Source organism: Pseudorca crassidens, chromosome 17, assembly GCF_039906515.1.
Source record: "Pseudorca crassidens isolate mPseCra1 chromosome 17, mPseCra1.hap1, whole genome shotgun sequence".
Lineage (NCBI taxonomy): Eukaryota > Metazoa > Chordata > Mammalia > Artiodactyla > Delphinidae > Pseudorca > Pseudorca crassidens.
The window spans coordinates 79,293,353-79,310,655 of NC_090312.1; the positions used below are offsets into that span (position 1 = coordinate 79,293,353).

Consider the following 17,303-nt stretch of genomic DNA (forward strand, 5'->3'; position numbering starts at 1 on the left):
AACTATGTTTGTTTTTGTCTGTCTGAACATGTCCCTATATTGCCCTTGTTTTGAAAATCGGTTTTGCTGGATGTATACTTCTCTCAGCCTTTTGAAGATTCTGCAAAGGAAGGCAAATGGCCAGGAATATGCATCAGGCTTTTGCTGGGGCAGCACTGGTGGGGGAGACTCAGCACAGGAGAGGGAGGTCAGTGACAGATGCGCCGTGCCCTCCTGGTGTGGCTCTTAGCTCCCTGGCAGGGTCAGGCTGCAGACTCCAGCAGAAGCCTGGACCCCATGGGGTGACCCAGGGCTGGGACACAGCGGAGTTACGCTGTGATGGAACCTTGCTCGCCAGGCCCAGTGCGACATTTGTGGCTGTGGGTTGGCCTGGTCCCTTCCCTGGCTTGACTGGGGGCTGTCTAAGTATTGCACTTGGGTCTGCATAATATGGTCGGGTAGGTTCACGTGTCTGTGTTCATGGTTAGGGAGCTGCCAACGCTTCCTCTGGCATGATTAAGGTACTGGGGTCCAACCTTGTTGTTGTTTTGTTTTTTAATATTTATGCGTTTATTTATTTATTTGGTTGTGCTGGGTCTTAGCTGCGGCAGGCGGGCTCCTTAGTTGCAGCACGCATGTGGGATCTAGTTCCCTGACCAAGGATCGAACCTGGGCCCCCTGCCTTGGGAGCACGGAGTCTTATCCACTGTGCCACCCGGGAAGTCCCAGGGGTTCAGTCTTGTTGACCCAGACTGTTGCCTTTAACACAGGTCAGGGCAGGTCTCTGGAGCTTTGTGGGTGGCCAGCTTCCATTCTGGGAGACCAGCCTGCAACAGACGCCTGTCATTCGTCTCACTGCTATTTGTAAGGAATCTGCCTTTTCTCTGGCTGCTTTTAAGTTCTCTTCTTTGCAGTGTTTTGCTGTTTGTCTATACAGACATTTCCTTCTATTCATCTCTCCTGGATGGGGTTCCTAAAGCTGGAGTAGTTTTGGAAAATTTGTAGCCAAGCCTTTAGCTCTTGGAATATTGCTTCTCCCCATTCTTTTAATATCTCAAAATGACTGTTTAATACGTATCTTTTTTCTGTGCTGCATTGTGGCTTATTTACATCCATCTTACAGTTTACTACTTTTTTTCTTCTAGTTGCCTAATTTGCTGTCTATCCCTCTAAAGTTTTAATTTCACTTATTATATTTTAAATTTTCTAGTTTTGTTTGGGTTGCTTACAATTGCCTGATCATTTTTGATGAAAGTGTGTTCCTTTCTTGTACTTCTGATGTCCTTCTATTTCTTTAAACTTATCCTTGTAATGATCAGATACAGAAAATAATTATCTGTAGCCTTTACAGGTTTCATTGAGTCGTTTGCTTCTTGTACTGACCTCCATTCAGTAATCTTACTTCCTCACTTGATTTATGATTTTGGATTGTGGCCTTTTGTTCCTTGAGTTATTTTCGGGAATTCTTGGAGATCTGGATTTAAAGTGTATTTTCCCAGAAAGTGTTTGCATGTATATCTGCCTGGGGTTGGGGGAGAGACCACAGTGGTTTGTTTTGAGTTTTATTCAGCTAAAAAGGTAGTGTGAATTCTAACCCCAAATGTGTGTCAAGGCAGGCTTGTGGTTTCAGGCTCTAAAGGAAACTTATTTTGTCCCCAGCCCAGAGCCAAGGTCCTACCATATCCCTCTGGGGAAAGTAGGGTGGGTGGTTTTTTATTTCCACCCTCAAAGGGTGTTACTTGAGGGATCCTAGCTTTTTCTACTCCCTCCCCCTCCCCCCATGACTGTCCCCTCCTGAATTCAGGCTCTGTTACTCAGAGTTGGGAAGAGACTGCTCCAGTGCCTGCTGACTTGTTTCTCTCTTCTAAGACTTTCCCTTACTTTTCTATCACCTCAGCCGAGCATTTGAAATTTTTAGCAATTTATCCAGTTTTAGAGGATCTGTATCGAGACTGTTTCTTTGGACATCTCATCTGCCCTGATGCCTGAAATGGAATTCCTGCTGATTTCTTTAGGCCCAGGTTTATTTAATCTGTAAACCCACTGGTTAAGGAAGGACTCTTGAGGTAATCTAATCTATAGCTCCCTCCCCTCACTTGGTAGCTGGAGGCCTGGGTAAGCAAAGTGTTTGGCTAAAAGTCCAAAGCCAAGACGTGGCTGCACTGAGCCTAGAGCAGATGTCCTCCGAGCCAGTCCAGCCGCTTTTCTACCACAGCGTGCTGCTTCTGTTTTAAATCCTAGGCCAGTGCTTGTTTTATGGTATCTCTGAAACTTACTATGATTCAGGAACGCTCCACGCCTGGTTTATGGCGACATTAGTACCCTGTTACTACGGGTGGTCCATGGGCCATCCCCTCAGCTCTGCCTGGGAACTTGTTAGAAAATACAGAATTTCAGCCTCCACTCAGATCTTCCACATCAGAATCTGCTTTTATTCTTTTTTTTTAATTTGATTTTTTTATTTTGACTGCACCACACAGCACGTGGGATCTTAGTTCCCTGGCCAGGGATCGAACCCAGACCCCCTGCATTGGGAGCACAGAGTCTTAACCACTGGACCACCAGGGAAGTCCCCCAGAATCTGCATGTTAACAGGATCCCCAGATGCTTGAAGTTCGGGAAGCACTGTTGTAGATTACAGTAATTAAGCATTCATCTAGGTTCCTTGTCGTCTGTTCCTTCAAACTTATCTTCCAGCTTTTATCTTCTTGATAGTGTAGAGAAGGCTCATGGAAGTATCCTCCCTGGGGCTGTGACCCCTGGTGAAGAAATTGAAAGACTTTGAGAGCTTAGGTGATACTGTGGCCATTTGTTCTCACAGGTTGTTGAGACGTGAAAACAGAAACTGGCTTATGGATGGTGTCAGTGAAAGGCATTTCGGCATCTGAGCCATCTTGGCCAGGAAGTAACTGCGTCTCACATAGTCAAAGGAGAACGTAATTTCCGAGGGTCTGATAGAGTTTTAAACTTACTCCCAAGGGAAGGGGTCAGAGGGCCAGATGAAATAGTGAAATCGGTTACCCTGGGGGACAGCAGGCATGAAATGCTGCTCCAGGGGGGAAGGGCCAATAATTTACATGAGAAAACAACTGGTTCAGGGACTAGAAATAATATTTCATCACTCAGATGTCTCTATGCAAAAATGCATAGAACATGGATAATAAAATGAGTCAAGTTTTATTACAAAAGGGGATTAATATGTGTTTAGGTGTCACTGAAGCTTGATGGGATGGGACTCAAGATCAGAATCTAGTGCTAAAAAGCTGTAGACCTATTCAAAAAGGGGAGACCCATTAGGAGGTGAGGCAGTGGGCTCTGAAGATCTGCATCTGCAGGGGAGTCCGTGAACCACGCGGAAAGACCCGGAGGACTTATGGGAAAGAGGAACAGAGATAACGTAATTGTGTTCATTGGTTACAGGCCACCCAAGTGGGTGGGAAAAAATGGTGGATGTGTACCTGAGGGAGATTGAAAACAGGAAGTGGCAACACAGAAAATGAGAGACCTCACCCAGCCGAAGCTTGATGAGATCTAATTCCCGTTCCTTGCCTTCCCTTGTAGAAATTTTAAATTATTTTAAGGCCGAGAGCTTGAGAACTTTTCAAAATTCTGAGTATTAAAGAGTCATTAAGCAAGTAGCAATGACAGAAACCATCAGAAAAGGCAATGGTATCAAGTTATTTATTGTTGAAGCCCAGGGGGATTAAGAAGGATTCTGACATGCATAGAAACTAAATTTTTCAGAAGGCAGATATTGTAAGTTTCCAGGAAGGGGAATAAAACAGGATCATTACTGGACAGTTCTGAAAAGGATATTGACCTAGGAAGTTTGTCAAACTCTCAGAAATAGAATTCAGAACGTCCAATCCAAATGGTCTTTGGTGAAGAGTTACAAAAAAAAATCAGACAAGCAAATAAACAGAGAATGGTGGTACACGTAGTATTCCTCCGAGCTTATAATTTAAAAAATATATATATAAAGCAAGAAGGGCAACAACCAAGGACAGATTAAGAGGATATCACAGTCCTGTAAGTTAGCATCAAGAAAGTTAAAGCCCCAGAGGAGTGCTTGCTTTAAACGATGCTACAGGTTAAAAATATATATATATATATATATATATATATTTAAGTCTCCTGAAGTTGTGTGTAAAACTAGGCTCTTGCCTAGGGCCCGGCCCAGCCCAGCAGTGTAAAATATTACTCATGACAGAGGAAGTGGCTCTTATTTTGTATTCTATTAATGATACCATCAGACTGAAAGTGGCAGGCTAGACTTTCAGAAGATGGGTTAAGATGCAGAGGACACCCATGTGCCTGGGTCTCCTGGTGTAAACTCCTGGGAGAGTTTGAGTTTGGAACCACGGCATGTTTCCATGATCTAGGAACTTGGAAAGGTGCAGAAAGAGCATATGTGCATAAGTAGGTTGAGCGCTAATTCTAGATCAGACAGATTTTTATAAACGGCTAGGAGAGGAAGTTGTCATCCGTCTCCAGCATGAATTCATTTCATGCTAATCTGATCTTTTTTGACAGAGTTCTGACTGGTAGGTCAGGAAAATGCAGTCGATTTAGTTCAGCTGAACGCTCGCAGAGAATAAGGTTTGGTTTTGTGATGTCTTAATAGCAGAATTGAGAAAGGAGAAATGGATGTTCGTATAGTTAGGTAAGATTCGTTTGCCTATTCAGAGGTTGCTGTCAGATGTATTCTTGGGGGCACATTTCTAACAGTGGGTCACTGGACAGTGTTCTTGTCTCTTAAACATCTTCTTAATTCATTCTTTGTTTCAGAGGCCAAGCTTTAAGCTTCAAGCTTTAAGAAGCTTACCAAAAATGCCCAGTTTAGTTCAACCAGCTCTCTAGGTAGTGGGGGCCCTATAGTCTAGCTTAATCCAAGGATAGTGGGGTGTTCAGAGGAGAGATGCAAATACAGGCCACTCGGACCCTTTCTGCCGCCGTGCACATGTCACTAAGGTGTCCTGGCCCTTCCTGCGGTCTCACAATCCTCTTCACAGTGAAGCTAGTTTTACATCTCCAACTAGAGAAATGATTGACTAGCAAAATCTTCTGGCTCCATTATAAATACTGTTTATCAACAGAGTGCTGAATAATTGTTGGGTAGCCGTGAAGGCAGGGTTAACTCTGAGGGCTGGCCTGGGGTGAACTTGTCTTACGTTGTTGGTTAAGTGTTGAACAGTATGCTTTGCAATTTAGGTGACACGAGGATGGGACAGCATCTTTTTCAGGAAAGTTAAATTGCGGAATGAGTCAGTTTATCTAAAGAAAATGTCACTACACCTCTGTAAAGATGGAGTAAACTAAGGAATACCCAGGAGCAGGGCCCCGAGTCTCCTAAAGAGATAATTTACAGTCTGATACACCCCTAATGAGGGAGATCATAAAATTATAAAAGTGTTTTTATTTTTACTTTTTTTTAAAACTTGGAACGTTTTACTCCATGGAATGCACTTTGAAAATCATTGTTCAGAACACCATGAAACTTTACAGTAATACTTTTTACATATAAAAATTTTCAAGCAGGTATAACTGAATACTTCAGTAAAAAGAAAAAAATAAACTCAGAAAAGTTTCTTAATCCTTTGAATAATGATGTGGTTATATCCCTTTATCATGCGTTTTACATTACTTACAAAATAGGCATATTAGTAAATTAAGGAGGATATAATTCATTTACCAAAATAATGACTTTAGTCATACAATAGCTGATGTGATTATATTTTTATTGGCATAAAAAACACATACTTAAATAAAATTTTTAAAAATCCAGAAAACTTAAAAAAACACACACCTAAGATTTACTATTTTAGCCTTTTTTTTTTTTTTTTTTTTGTGGTACGCGGGCCTCTCACTGTTGTGGCCTCTCCCGTTGCGAAGCACAGGCTCCGGACGCGCAGGCTCAGTGGCCATGGCTCCCGGGCCCAGCCGCTCTGCGGCATGTGGGATCTTCCCAGACTGGGGCATGAACCTGTGTCCCCTGCATCAGCAGGCGGACTCTCAACCACTGTGCCACCAGGGAAGCCCATATGAAGGCTATTTTTATAGCAACAAAATTATGCCATTGTCTTATTGACGAATAGTTATTTTATCCTCTCTCTAAGAGGAGGAGTGGGGAGAGGAAGAAGGAGAGACGGTTGCATAGCTCCAGCCCAAGCAAAAGGTTTCAACTTATTAATACCAGCTAAAAGTAAGGGCCAAGGTACTTAGTATCTCTCTGATTTATACCTTCTTGGAAATTATCTCGGGCATCAGAGGACGCTCCTACCAATCTGAACTTTTGTGGTTGCTCCGAAATTCAGAGTAAGTGTTAACAGTGAGCATTTCACACTGACCTCTGGCAGTTTAGCCTGTGATGAATTCTTGTTCATGGATTTTGCAGTGTGCAACAGGCCAATAAAAATTGCCTGTTTTGATGGTAAAGCTAGTTCCCGCTGTCATCATTTTTAATTTATGAGTTATTTTTCTGTTGGTTCAGTTTGTTTTCAAGCAAGCAGTATCTCGTTTCATGGATATAATTTCTTCTTTGTGAGGATCTTAATTAGAGTCTTTTGACCTTCTGTTCATTGTCTCTAGTCCTTCACGCTGTGTTCTTCCGCTTGTTTGGTCTAGTTCTTTCACGTTAGAGGCAGGTGATCTTGGGGTGTGCGTTCATATTTAAGGGTGAAGCACGTAATTCTGTGTCACTGTGGGCAGGCCTTTTCTGTTGGGCCTCACTGTGGGATGATGTTGTAGACGGTTCTTTGAAATGTTAGTATCCATAGGTCTTTTCTCTAGGGCTATTTAGTTTTTTCCAGAACTAACCCTCCTGCTTTCTGTGTAATCACTGTCTTTTCATGCAGTGGTGCTGCTCTGCACTGTGCTTGGTGCCTAGTTTGGAGTCTCTTGTTTAATTTTGGTGCTGAAAAACCATGTGTAGGGAGAACCATCGGGGAGGAATCGCGGCTGCTGGCCTCGTTTGGACTTTCAAGCATCCCCCCAGGCTCCATCCCTGCCTTCTTGGTACCTGATACCTGCAGTTGTGGAACTTGTGGTTTCCTCCTGGTTGGTACCTTTTCTGGAGGCATCTGCTCTTCCAGCTTCTGATCACTGCTCATTCCTCCCCTCTGCTTTCCACGTCTCACAAATTTATAGGTATCTCTCATCTGCTTTTATGTCTCTCTGATTTCCATTAGTCTGTGGGTTTTACTAGTTTTTGTGTGGGGGGTTACTATTTAAAAAATATTTTTGTTCACATTGTAGTGTTTTTCCAGAGGGAGCAGAAATAAACACGTACGTTTATTCTGCCGTATTTAATCTAGATGTCTTCCTGTAATACACCGGAACTTCAAGACGCATCTCAAGTACCACACTTTTCGTGAAAACGTCTCCCCGTGACTCTGGGTGCCGTTGATGTTTCCTGGTCCTTACCACAAAACAAACAAAACAGTTGTTTTCAGTTCTTCGCCATATATTTGTTTCTGTGGCCATGCAACTAAATTAATACTTTTTCTGTTACTTTATTTTGTTTTTAAAAGTTTAAAGCACTTAAAGCTTTAAAAAGAACTGATTCCCATTGGGTTCAGCTTACTCGTTTTATCTATTAAATAGCTGTTGCGTACAAAGCCTTAGATTGGTTATAACAGGAATATCTAAAGATCTGCTTCTCAGAGGCACTGGTCTTGTGGAAGTAGCAAGAGAAACTCACCCACCCACGAGCCATGACAGTGGAGAATGGTTTGTGGTGGGGAAGAGGGGGTGGGGAAGCCTTGTGTGTAGTCGTGGGGAACAAAGGATGAACACTCTGTAGGTGGGAAAGCTCCGAGCTCTGTTCAGGCAACAGTAAGTGTTGTTGTTGTTTTATTGGAGTATAATTGCTTTACAATGGTGTGTTAGTTTCTGCTGTACAGTGAAGTGAATTAGCTGTATGTATACATACAGCCCCTCCCTCTTAGACCTCCCTCCCACCCACCCCCATCCCACCCATCTAGGTCATCACAGAGGAGGTGCCCACCAGCTATCTGTTTTATACATGGTTTTATTTCATGAAATTTGGAGTTTCTGTAAAGGAATAATAAATCCACCTGGGAAACAATTTATTTTATTTTTGGCATAGCTGGGCAGGTCTGTCTTGATAGAGAAGAGTGCCTGGCATATAATATACACTTAGTAAGCGTTTGTTGATGTAGTGGATGGAAAAACACTTTGGGAACACATGCTTGAAATATTCTGCTTTCTTGTACTTAAAAAAAATAAACATGCGGTTTTGTTTTTTTCCCAAATTTAGATTTTCCTTGCTGCTGCTTAACTTGGAGGAGTACTACTTTGAACAGCATACAGCTAATCATATTCAGCACAAGGGCAGTCAGAATGAAAGGTAAGGAAGGTTTTCGGATCTCTGAAAAGGCCTAGTGAGAGCTCAGTAGGAGTGAGCTACTCTGAATGCTACTCTCCACTGAAAGGAACGAGGGCTCTTCGGAGACTTGTCTGAGTCTACGTCAGGGGAGGAAATGTGGGAGGTGAGCCTGGACCATCTTGTCAGACTGGCAAGAAAGGAAGGTATCAGAAATGACTGCATGTGAATTAAAAGGGCACAAGGCCACCCTGAAGAGCTGGGCAAAAAATGGGACAGATTGGACACCAAAAAAGAATAATGAGGGTAGTGGATTGAAATGTATCAGAAGGGCTCGAATCCATGAGTTCATAATGACATATATGTAATATAAATATATTATTTCTCGTGTGTGTGTGTATATACATATGTATATCAGTTACCTTTGAAGGTACTAGGACACCAACTCATTTTTCTAAAACTTGATAAACGTAAAGAATCGAGCATTTTTCCTGCCTTCCTTGTACAAATTGTACTTTAGGGTAACCAAATCACAGATAATTAAAGCTGCTCTTTGTTGATGAATTCTAGATAATAAACACAGAGGGAATGTTAAAAATTTCAACCCCTAGTGAATAATGGATCTATATCAGGGGTCGACAAACTATGGTCAGATCTGGCCTGCTACTTGTTTTTGTAAATAAAGTTTTATTGGAACACCCACCTGTTTACATATTGTGTGTGGTTGCTTTCCTGCAACACGGAAGTAGAACTGAATAGTGACAGAGACCAAATGGCCTGCAAAGTCGAAAATATTTACTATCTGGCTCTTTATAGAAGAAGTTTGCCAACCTCTGCTGTAGACAGAATCTTCAGTGGCTGCTAAACCAGCAGATGAAAAGCTGCTGAGAAATTTTTTAATGCACGTATCAAGATAGGCATTACCTGAACCCACTGTGGCCTCTTGATACGAGGGAAGTACATGTGCACTGCCTCTGACGAACCCTTACCAGAAAATCAAACCCCAGCTGGTCAAGTCTTTTAATCTTACCAATTATATAAAGGAAATGGGATAGAGGAAAACCACAGAGATGTGTTTAGCAAAGTTCATAATGCGGGAAAATGAAAGTTGCCTTAGATTAAGAGATATTGAGAGACCTGTCAACTAAATGTAATATGGACTTTGTGTTCCAACTTGAACAAACCAACTATAAGAACACACTTATGAAAGAGAAGAGTTTGAATCCTGGCTGTATCCTTGATGACATTAAGGAATTATTCATTTTTTTAGGTGTGACAGTGATAGGTCATTTATTGAAATAGTTTATCTTCAGAGATTCATGTTAAAGTATATATAAATGAAGTATAGGATGTCTGGGAATTTATCTAAAATCCAGCAGGGTTCTGAGGTGTTCTACACAAAACAAGAATGACTGCATGTTAACAACTGCAGAAACTAGGTGATTGATACTTGGGAATTTTCTATTCTATTTGTATTTGTTTAGCAATTGCCATAGAAGTACTTAAGTTATTATTAGGTGATTTAGGGTGTTAGGAAAGTAAATGCAGATAGCAGCATGGAAAGAAATGATGTAAAATCAAAATTTAAAAGAGCTTTTGAGGAAGAAGAATTGCAGGCTAAATCATGACCTTCAGCATGACCAGCCTTCTTGTGCACTGGGTACATATTATCTACGTACACAGAGGTAGGCCTTCCTCAGATTGTGATGGGACTTTATCCTGTGGGTTAGAACACCATTGGCATATTTGTAAGCCAGGAAGAATGTGAGATTTCTTTGATAGAAGAACTGACTCGGCCTGGGGGGTGGGGGTGGGGTACAGAAGCAGGAAGAGCAGGTCGGTCTTTCTAGAGTATAAGTAACATAATTGCTTCAGTTAAGAGACCCTGGAACGGCCAGAGCAAGAAGCGTTCACGTGCTTCCCTGGTGGCGCAGTGGTTGAGAGTCTGCCTGCCGATGCAGGGGACGCGGGTTCGTGCCCCGGTCCGGGAAGATCCCACATGCCGCGGAGCGGCTGGGCCCGGGAGCCATGGCCACTGAGCCTGCGCGTCCGGAGCCTGTGCTCTACAAGGGGAGAGGCCCGCATACCGCAAAAAAAAAAAAAAAAAAAAGAAGCGTTTACTAGGACACTGAGGAATGACTGGAGAAAAAGTCCAGATGTCATACAAGTGATTTTAAAAAACGTAAGATCCTTAGAGCTTCACTTGTAGATACTTGTAGTACTCTTGGAAACTAATCTTAAGGTGATTTTTTTATAAGATGATGTTCCAGCATTTCTTAACCTGTGTTTTGATTACATAATAAGTTATTGCCTTGGTTTGATCAATTGATAAAAGTCATCTAGTCAATAAAAAGACAATCAAGTGTGTAGATTTTTATTGGCTTCAGGCAAGTGAGGCACATGGGCCTCTAACATGCTCAGGCGGGCTTTTTCCAAAACTCATTGGAGCCGTATAAATGTCCCAAGAAAGGAGGAGAATGGTGAAGCCGATGACTGATTTATTTGCTATTATAGTAGCAGGCAGATGGTCTTTACAATTGCTTATCATCATAGAACCAGTTTTTCCCAGAATTCCTATGTACCCCAGAATCACCGGTAAAAGCGTTCTGGGTTCTAAATTCAAACTCTTGTTATTCTTGCATGATTATAAATAAGAACACAAAAAATCTCCTACCTAATCAACGTTAGATGCTTAGTATTGCTTTCTGAATCGTTCTTTAAGATATAGGAAATTAAAAGTCAAAAGAATTTACCACAGACAGGATGGAATCAGCGTTTCTTAAGGATCAGAAAACTGTTTCCCTTTCACAGTAGTTGTGAGGACCAGATGAGGTAATGCGAATAAAATACATGCGACGGTGCTCAACCAGTGAGACCGTATTACAACACATGCAGATTCTTTAACCTCTAGGGAGGGGGAGATGAGGAAAATATTTTTGCTATATTTTCCAACCTTTCATACCCTTCTCTTTGTTGAGCTTTTATTAGTTTATACTTTTATACTTTTATACTTTAGTCATCTACATTCTAGTAAAAGTATACTTTTATACTTTAGTCATCTACATTCTAGTTAAATGTATTATGATTCTTTTGTGACTTTTGTTACGTTCATTAATAATAACCTTTTGTACTTTCATCTCTAGGAAAATCAGAGGCTCCTTAAAAATATGTTCAAAATCAGTTATTTTTGAACCGGATGCAACATCCCAGCCCATCATTAAGGTAAATGCATTTTAAGTGTGAACAGAAACGGTTCTATTTTTTGTATATATTTTACCTTGGCTTATTTTTATAATATTTCTCTCTCAATTTTTTCCAGATTCCTTTGAGAGATTGTATAAAAATAGGAAAACATGGAGAAAATGGAGCCAATAGACACTTTGCAAAGTACGTCATTGTCTTAACTGTGTAATTTTACTTCTACCAGAAAATTACATATATCTAATAACTTCTATCTGCATTTTAGGGCGGTATCCGGGGGGATCTCACTCATTTTCAGTCAGGTAAGAAGCACCTAGTAAACATTTTTTTCTAACCTGAACGCACATTTAAATGAATAAATACATATGTGTGTGTGTATATATATACACATACATATATATACACATTTTTTTTTAAGCACAATGAAATTATTTGTAGAAATCTCAAATGAAGGCCACAGGGAATGATGTTGAAATTCTTTTAAAGTTAGTCATTGAGAACTATATGTCTCAGAAGCTGTGATGCCTGATGCGTTCCTTAACGTTCATTAAGCGTGTGGTACCTGCAGGCTGTGTGGGTCCGTCCTGAGGAGTCCTGACAGTGCGTGAGGGTTGAGATGAAGGACTGCAGTTGGAGGGTGGGAGGCCAGCGCCTCCCGCTTCAGTGAGCTCGGAGGGACTCATGGTGACAACCGAGGCCACGGCTCAGGATGTGTAGCCTTGTCTAATTATAGTATAATGCTTGGGGTCACGACCTTTTCTTCATTTCACATTTGCTCAATATAGATTTGTGCATCCGGTACTGTGTGAACACTGGCAATACGGAGATAAATGACATGTTTTTTCTCCTGTCATACACAACTGACCCTTGAACAAAGTGGGAGTTTGGGGCACTGACCCCCACGCCCACACACACAAACAGGTGAAAATTTACGTATAACTTTTGACTCCCCCCAGACTTAACTACGAATAGCCTACTGTTGCCTCACCGATGACATAGACAGTTGATAACATGTATTTTGTATGTTATATGTATTGTGTACTGTATTCTTACAATAAGTTAGAGAAAAGAAAATGTTATTAAGAAAATCATAAGGAAGAGAAGATGCATTTGCAGTTTGTACTGTACTTATCCATACTGTAAGTTCACGTCATCTGTTTATAAGATGACAGGACCGACATCAATATTGTCTTAATGTGACACAAAACACTGTAGATGTTAGATGTGTTACTAACATTAGACATCAAAAATGAAAAGATAGGGGCTTCCCTGGTGGCGCAGTGGTTGAGAGTCTGCCTGCCGATGCAGGGGACACAGGTTTGTGCCCTGGTCCGGGAAGATCCCACATGCCGCGGAGCGGCTGGGCCCGTGAGCCGTGGCCGCTGAGCCTGCGCATCCGGAGCCTGTGCTCCACAATGGGAGAGGCCACAGCAGTGAGAGGCCCGCGTACTGCAAAAAAAAAAAAAAAAAAAGGATAATGTGGAAAAGGAACGTGTTATTCACAAGTATGATTCATGCACTGATAATGAAGAAGCAGCAGGATGACTGCTTTATCGTAGCCTGCGTCATCAATACGATTGCTTCCCAGTAGCCCAGCCTGTACACTGTTGAGTGAATCGTTATAAAAGTGTTACGGCACACAGTGTCGTATCAGATTCATAATTCAGTATGGAGACGTGGTTACATTTTAATTTTCAAAATTAAAAAAAAATTTATTTTTGGCTGTGTTGGGTCTTCGTTGCGGCGAGTGGGGGCTGCTCTTCGTTGCGGTGCACGAGCTTCTCATTGCGGTGGCTTCTCTTGTTGCAGAGCACGGGCTCTAGGCGCATGGGCTTCAGTAGTTGAGGCTCATGGGGTCTAGAGCGCAGGCTCAGTAGCTGTGGTGCACGGGCTTAGTTGCTCCGCGGCATGTGGGCTCTTCCCAGACCAGGGCTCGAACCTGCGTCCCCTGCCTTGGCAGGCGGATTCTTAACCACTGCGCCACCAGGGAAGCCCCAAACATGATTACATTTTTTTTTTAAACCCGTGGTGATAGAGAAAGACATCTGAACAGTAATGTAATTCTTTGAAAGCAAAGTTACGAAACCAGAAAACTAACACATGATTAATCTTATATTAAAATCACTCCCCTTATGCCTATGCAAGGGTAGGCTGTCCACTTCAGTACAAGTCTCGCACACGATGTTCTACACTATGAATGCTTAGGTGATGACAGTGATGAACACAGAAACGTATCATACGCTTCCTCCACGTGCTTATTAGATGTTCACATGAAGACAAACACAACAGGTGAGTTTATTAACTGCACGGCAGGATGATTGTTCACTAGTCATTAGGTAGAAGTGGAGCGTCCCAGAGGTCTTCATTCCTGTCGTCTGTCTTCACATTGGGCGGGGGGCGGGGGGGGTTTGTCTTGCTGTCGCAGGTGGCAGAGATGGGGGGGGACGGGGCGGGCAGGAGAGGCAGACACATTCAGTTTAACTTTACGGAAATACATCATGATTTCTGGCTGACTTTTCTGCTTTTTTATTTCTCTAAAAATGTTGCTATATGGTACCAATCCTCCTTCCGCCGTTTGCTTTAGTTCCAGTGCCTGTGTCATAGAAGGGTCCACGTCATAAAAGAAGTGAAAAAGCAGTCTCAGAAATCAGCCTGCTGCTAGGTGGTCTCATGTCAGTTTGTTTCCTGGCACTGCTGCTTCTACATCTTCTTCCTCATCATCTGGCGCTGGTTTGGGAGCTCTCATCTCCCTCTGGTTGTCTTCTGTTAATTCCTCGGATGTGGTGTCCATTAGTTCTTGAATTTCTCCAAGATCCGTATCTTGAAACGTTTCAACCGCCTCTCTCTTTTTGCCATATCCGTAATCTGATTCATGATTTCCTTGATAGGCTCTGTCGTAAATCCTGTAAAGTCATGCACAGCGTCTGGACACAGTTTTCTCCAGCAGGAATGTACTGTTTTTGGCTTGATGGCTTTCATGGCTTTTTCTATAACAACCATGGCATCTTCAATGGTGTAATCCTTCCAGACTCTCATGATTTCTCTTCCACAGCATTGACAGTCCTTTGCACAGGGTACCATATGTAATAAGCCTTAAAGGTTCTTACGACCCCTGATCTAGAGGCTGAATTAGAGATGCTGGGTTTGGGGGCAGGTAGACCACTTTGACACCTTTGGTGTTGAGCTCATGGGGTTCTAGGTGGCCAGGGGTATTGTCCAATTAAAAGAACATTAAAGGGCAGTCCCGTACTGGCAGAATACTTCCTGTATCGGGACAAAGCATCGATGGAACCAATCCAGAAAAAGGGTTCTTGTTGTCCAACCAAAAGACTGGCAGCTGGGGTTCCCTCTTCCCTTCAAGGCTGGGGTCAGCAGCTTTATAGATCAGGGCAGTCCTGGTCATCGACCCCATTGCATTTGCACAAAACAGCAGAATTAGCCTGTCCCTTCCTGCCTTAAATCCAGGTCCTCGTGTCTCTTATTAATGAACGTCCTTTGTGGGTTTTTTTTTTTTCTCAGAAGAGGGCACTTCCATCTGCATTCAGACCTGATCAGGCAGATATCCTTTCTCCTCAGTGATTTTCTTAATGGTGTCTGGGAGCTCGTCTGCTGCCTCCTGGTTGGCAGAAGCTGCTTCTCCTGTTATCTTGACATTTTCACAGCGAAATCTCTCTCCAAAATTATCAAACCATCCTTTGCTGACATTAACTTTTCCAGCTTTAGATCCTTCACCTTCCTTTTGCTTTAAGTTGTCATATGATGACTCCATGTTAGTCATCACGCAGCAACCCTGCACCCACATAAAAGCTGCATTTTCAGTACATGATAAAAAGGTAGTTCACAAAAAGTGCCAGGTTCTCCCGCCTGCTGGGTAGCTGCCAGATGGCTTCATGAACTTCCTTTTCCTTTTTACAATGGTGTTTACATTGGATTCATTTATCTTGAAATGGTGGCAACCGCAGCGGCTGGCCTCACCTCAATCAATGGCACACGTATCAAGTAGTTCAACTTTCTCTCGTAACGTCGTGACTTTGCTTCTCGGGAGCACGGCCAGCATCACTAGTGGCACTTCGTGTGGGTCCCGTGGTGTTATTCCAGGTTTGTGATCTTAGACTAAACACGACGAAAAATGCACAAGAACCAGGAGGGACCACTTTTTACTGTGATGCCCGATTCCCTGCTGCTCACGCAAAGATGAATAGCGTCCCGCGGCCTTCTGAGGTTACTCTCAGCACTCGACCTCAGCGCAGTATCACAGGAGGCGGCTATGAAGTTATGACCGTGGTACAGTGTGAACTACGGCGAACGTATGCAGCTGTGATTTCATACTGCATCTTTATCGTTATTTACATTTCTCTCGACTAAGATTGGTGCCACCCATGTACGGTCTGTTAGCGTGTGCGTAAGTTTTGATAAGTTTTAACTTTTTGTAATAGATTTGTGTATGTTTTATGGTTGTAAATGATATGATAGACTAGTATCTACATATATTTTATGCGCTCATGACATAACAGTTTCTTAATTTTTCTGATATTTCTAGGCTACACAGTTCATCTTCTTTCAAATTGTCCCAAATCTCCACATCCTTTTCCAGTATATTTACTGAAAACAATCCACATGTAAGTGGACCCATGCAGTTCAAACCCATGTTGTTCAAGGGTTAGCCGTGCTCAATTCATCTGGAGATCTTTAAAAAATTATAGATGAGAGAGGAGTAGAGCTCATTGCCACTGCCTTTTTGCTGTGAACCTCACCTTCTTCACCTTGAAAATGAAAGGGTAGAGGTCAGCATTGGCTCCAGTCTCTGCGGATCTCCAGCTTCTTGAAGCGTTCAAAGAAAAGCATCGTTCTGTGATCGAGCAAGCGTGGGAAGAGCTGTGGGAAACAGATGCAGAGCTTTCTTTACGCTATAGGACTGGGCGCGAAGCGCTGAGATTCTCAAGGGGTGAATGGTCGGGGGCAGAGAGCCTCCGGTGGTTTTTGGATCACTTAGCCCTCTTGTTCGTGCCTCTTTTTAATGCATATTGAAAATTATTTTATGAAGCCTGGGAGATATCAGATTAGGTGATTTTCTAAGTCTGCCTTCCACGATTCTAATCATTTTAGGGAAGAAAGCATTTCAGAGGCTCTCTTTGACTTCATGCTGCTTTGACTGGCGGATATGAGAGCAGTTATGGCCACATCTGTTTGGGGAAGGAGCACCACGACTGATGATTCTCGTCCACACCTGTATTCTCATTATGTCTAGAGTATCATTCTGCACTGTCGCTTTATTCTAGAAAGTCCTTATCTTGAAAGGAGTAGGTACTTTTTCAGTTGAAAGTATGGTTTCCATTATAAAAATATACATTGTATGGACTTCCCTGGTGGCGCAGTGGTTGAGAATCCGCCTGCCGTTGCAGGGGACACGGGTTCGTGCCCCGGTCCGGAAAGATCCCACATGCCGCGGAGCGGCTGGGCCCCTGAGCCGTGGCCGCTGAGCCTGCGCATCCGGAGCCTGTGCTGCGCAACGGGAGAGGCCGCAACAGTAAGAGGCCTGCATACTGCCAAAAAAAAAAAAAAAAAAAGTATATATATATATATATATATATACACACACACACACACACACACACACACACACACACACACACATATTTTAGTATAATTTTAATAAACTTAAGAATAAAGCCCCCAAATCCTCCCACCTCCTTTCAGTAGTTTGTATAAGAGGTCTCATGTCAAATAAACTCAAAATCAGCTTTACATCAAGGTGTGACTAGATATAAGCTACTCTTTC

General features: G+C 42.5%; 1 protein-coding gene across 8 annotated transcripts in view; it reads left to right on the plus strand.

Moving 5' to 3' along the window:
• The window catches only part of NSMAF (neutral sphingomyelinase activation associated factor), a 63,569-nt gene that overhangs the window by 6,526 nt on the left and 39,740 nt on the right, over window positions 1-17,303 (plus strand). For all 8 annotated transcript variants that reach the window (XR_010936508.1, XR_010936509.1, XM_067712264.1 and 5 more), the window contains exons 2-5: window positions 8,258-8,347; window positions 11,467-11,545; window positions 11,643-11,710; window positions 11,790-11,826. Coding sequence is in view for 6 of the 8 variants with exons in the window: in XM_067712264.1 (XP_067568365.1) it covers window positions 8,258-8,347; window positions 11,467-11,545; window positions 11,643-11,710; window positions 11,790-11,826 (274 nt within the window). In the remaining 2 variants the exon portion in view is untranslated. The remainder of the gene's footprint in view (window positions 1-8,257; window positions 8,348-11,466; window positions 11,546-11,642; window positions 11,711-11,789; window positions 11,827-17,303) is intronic.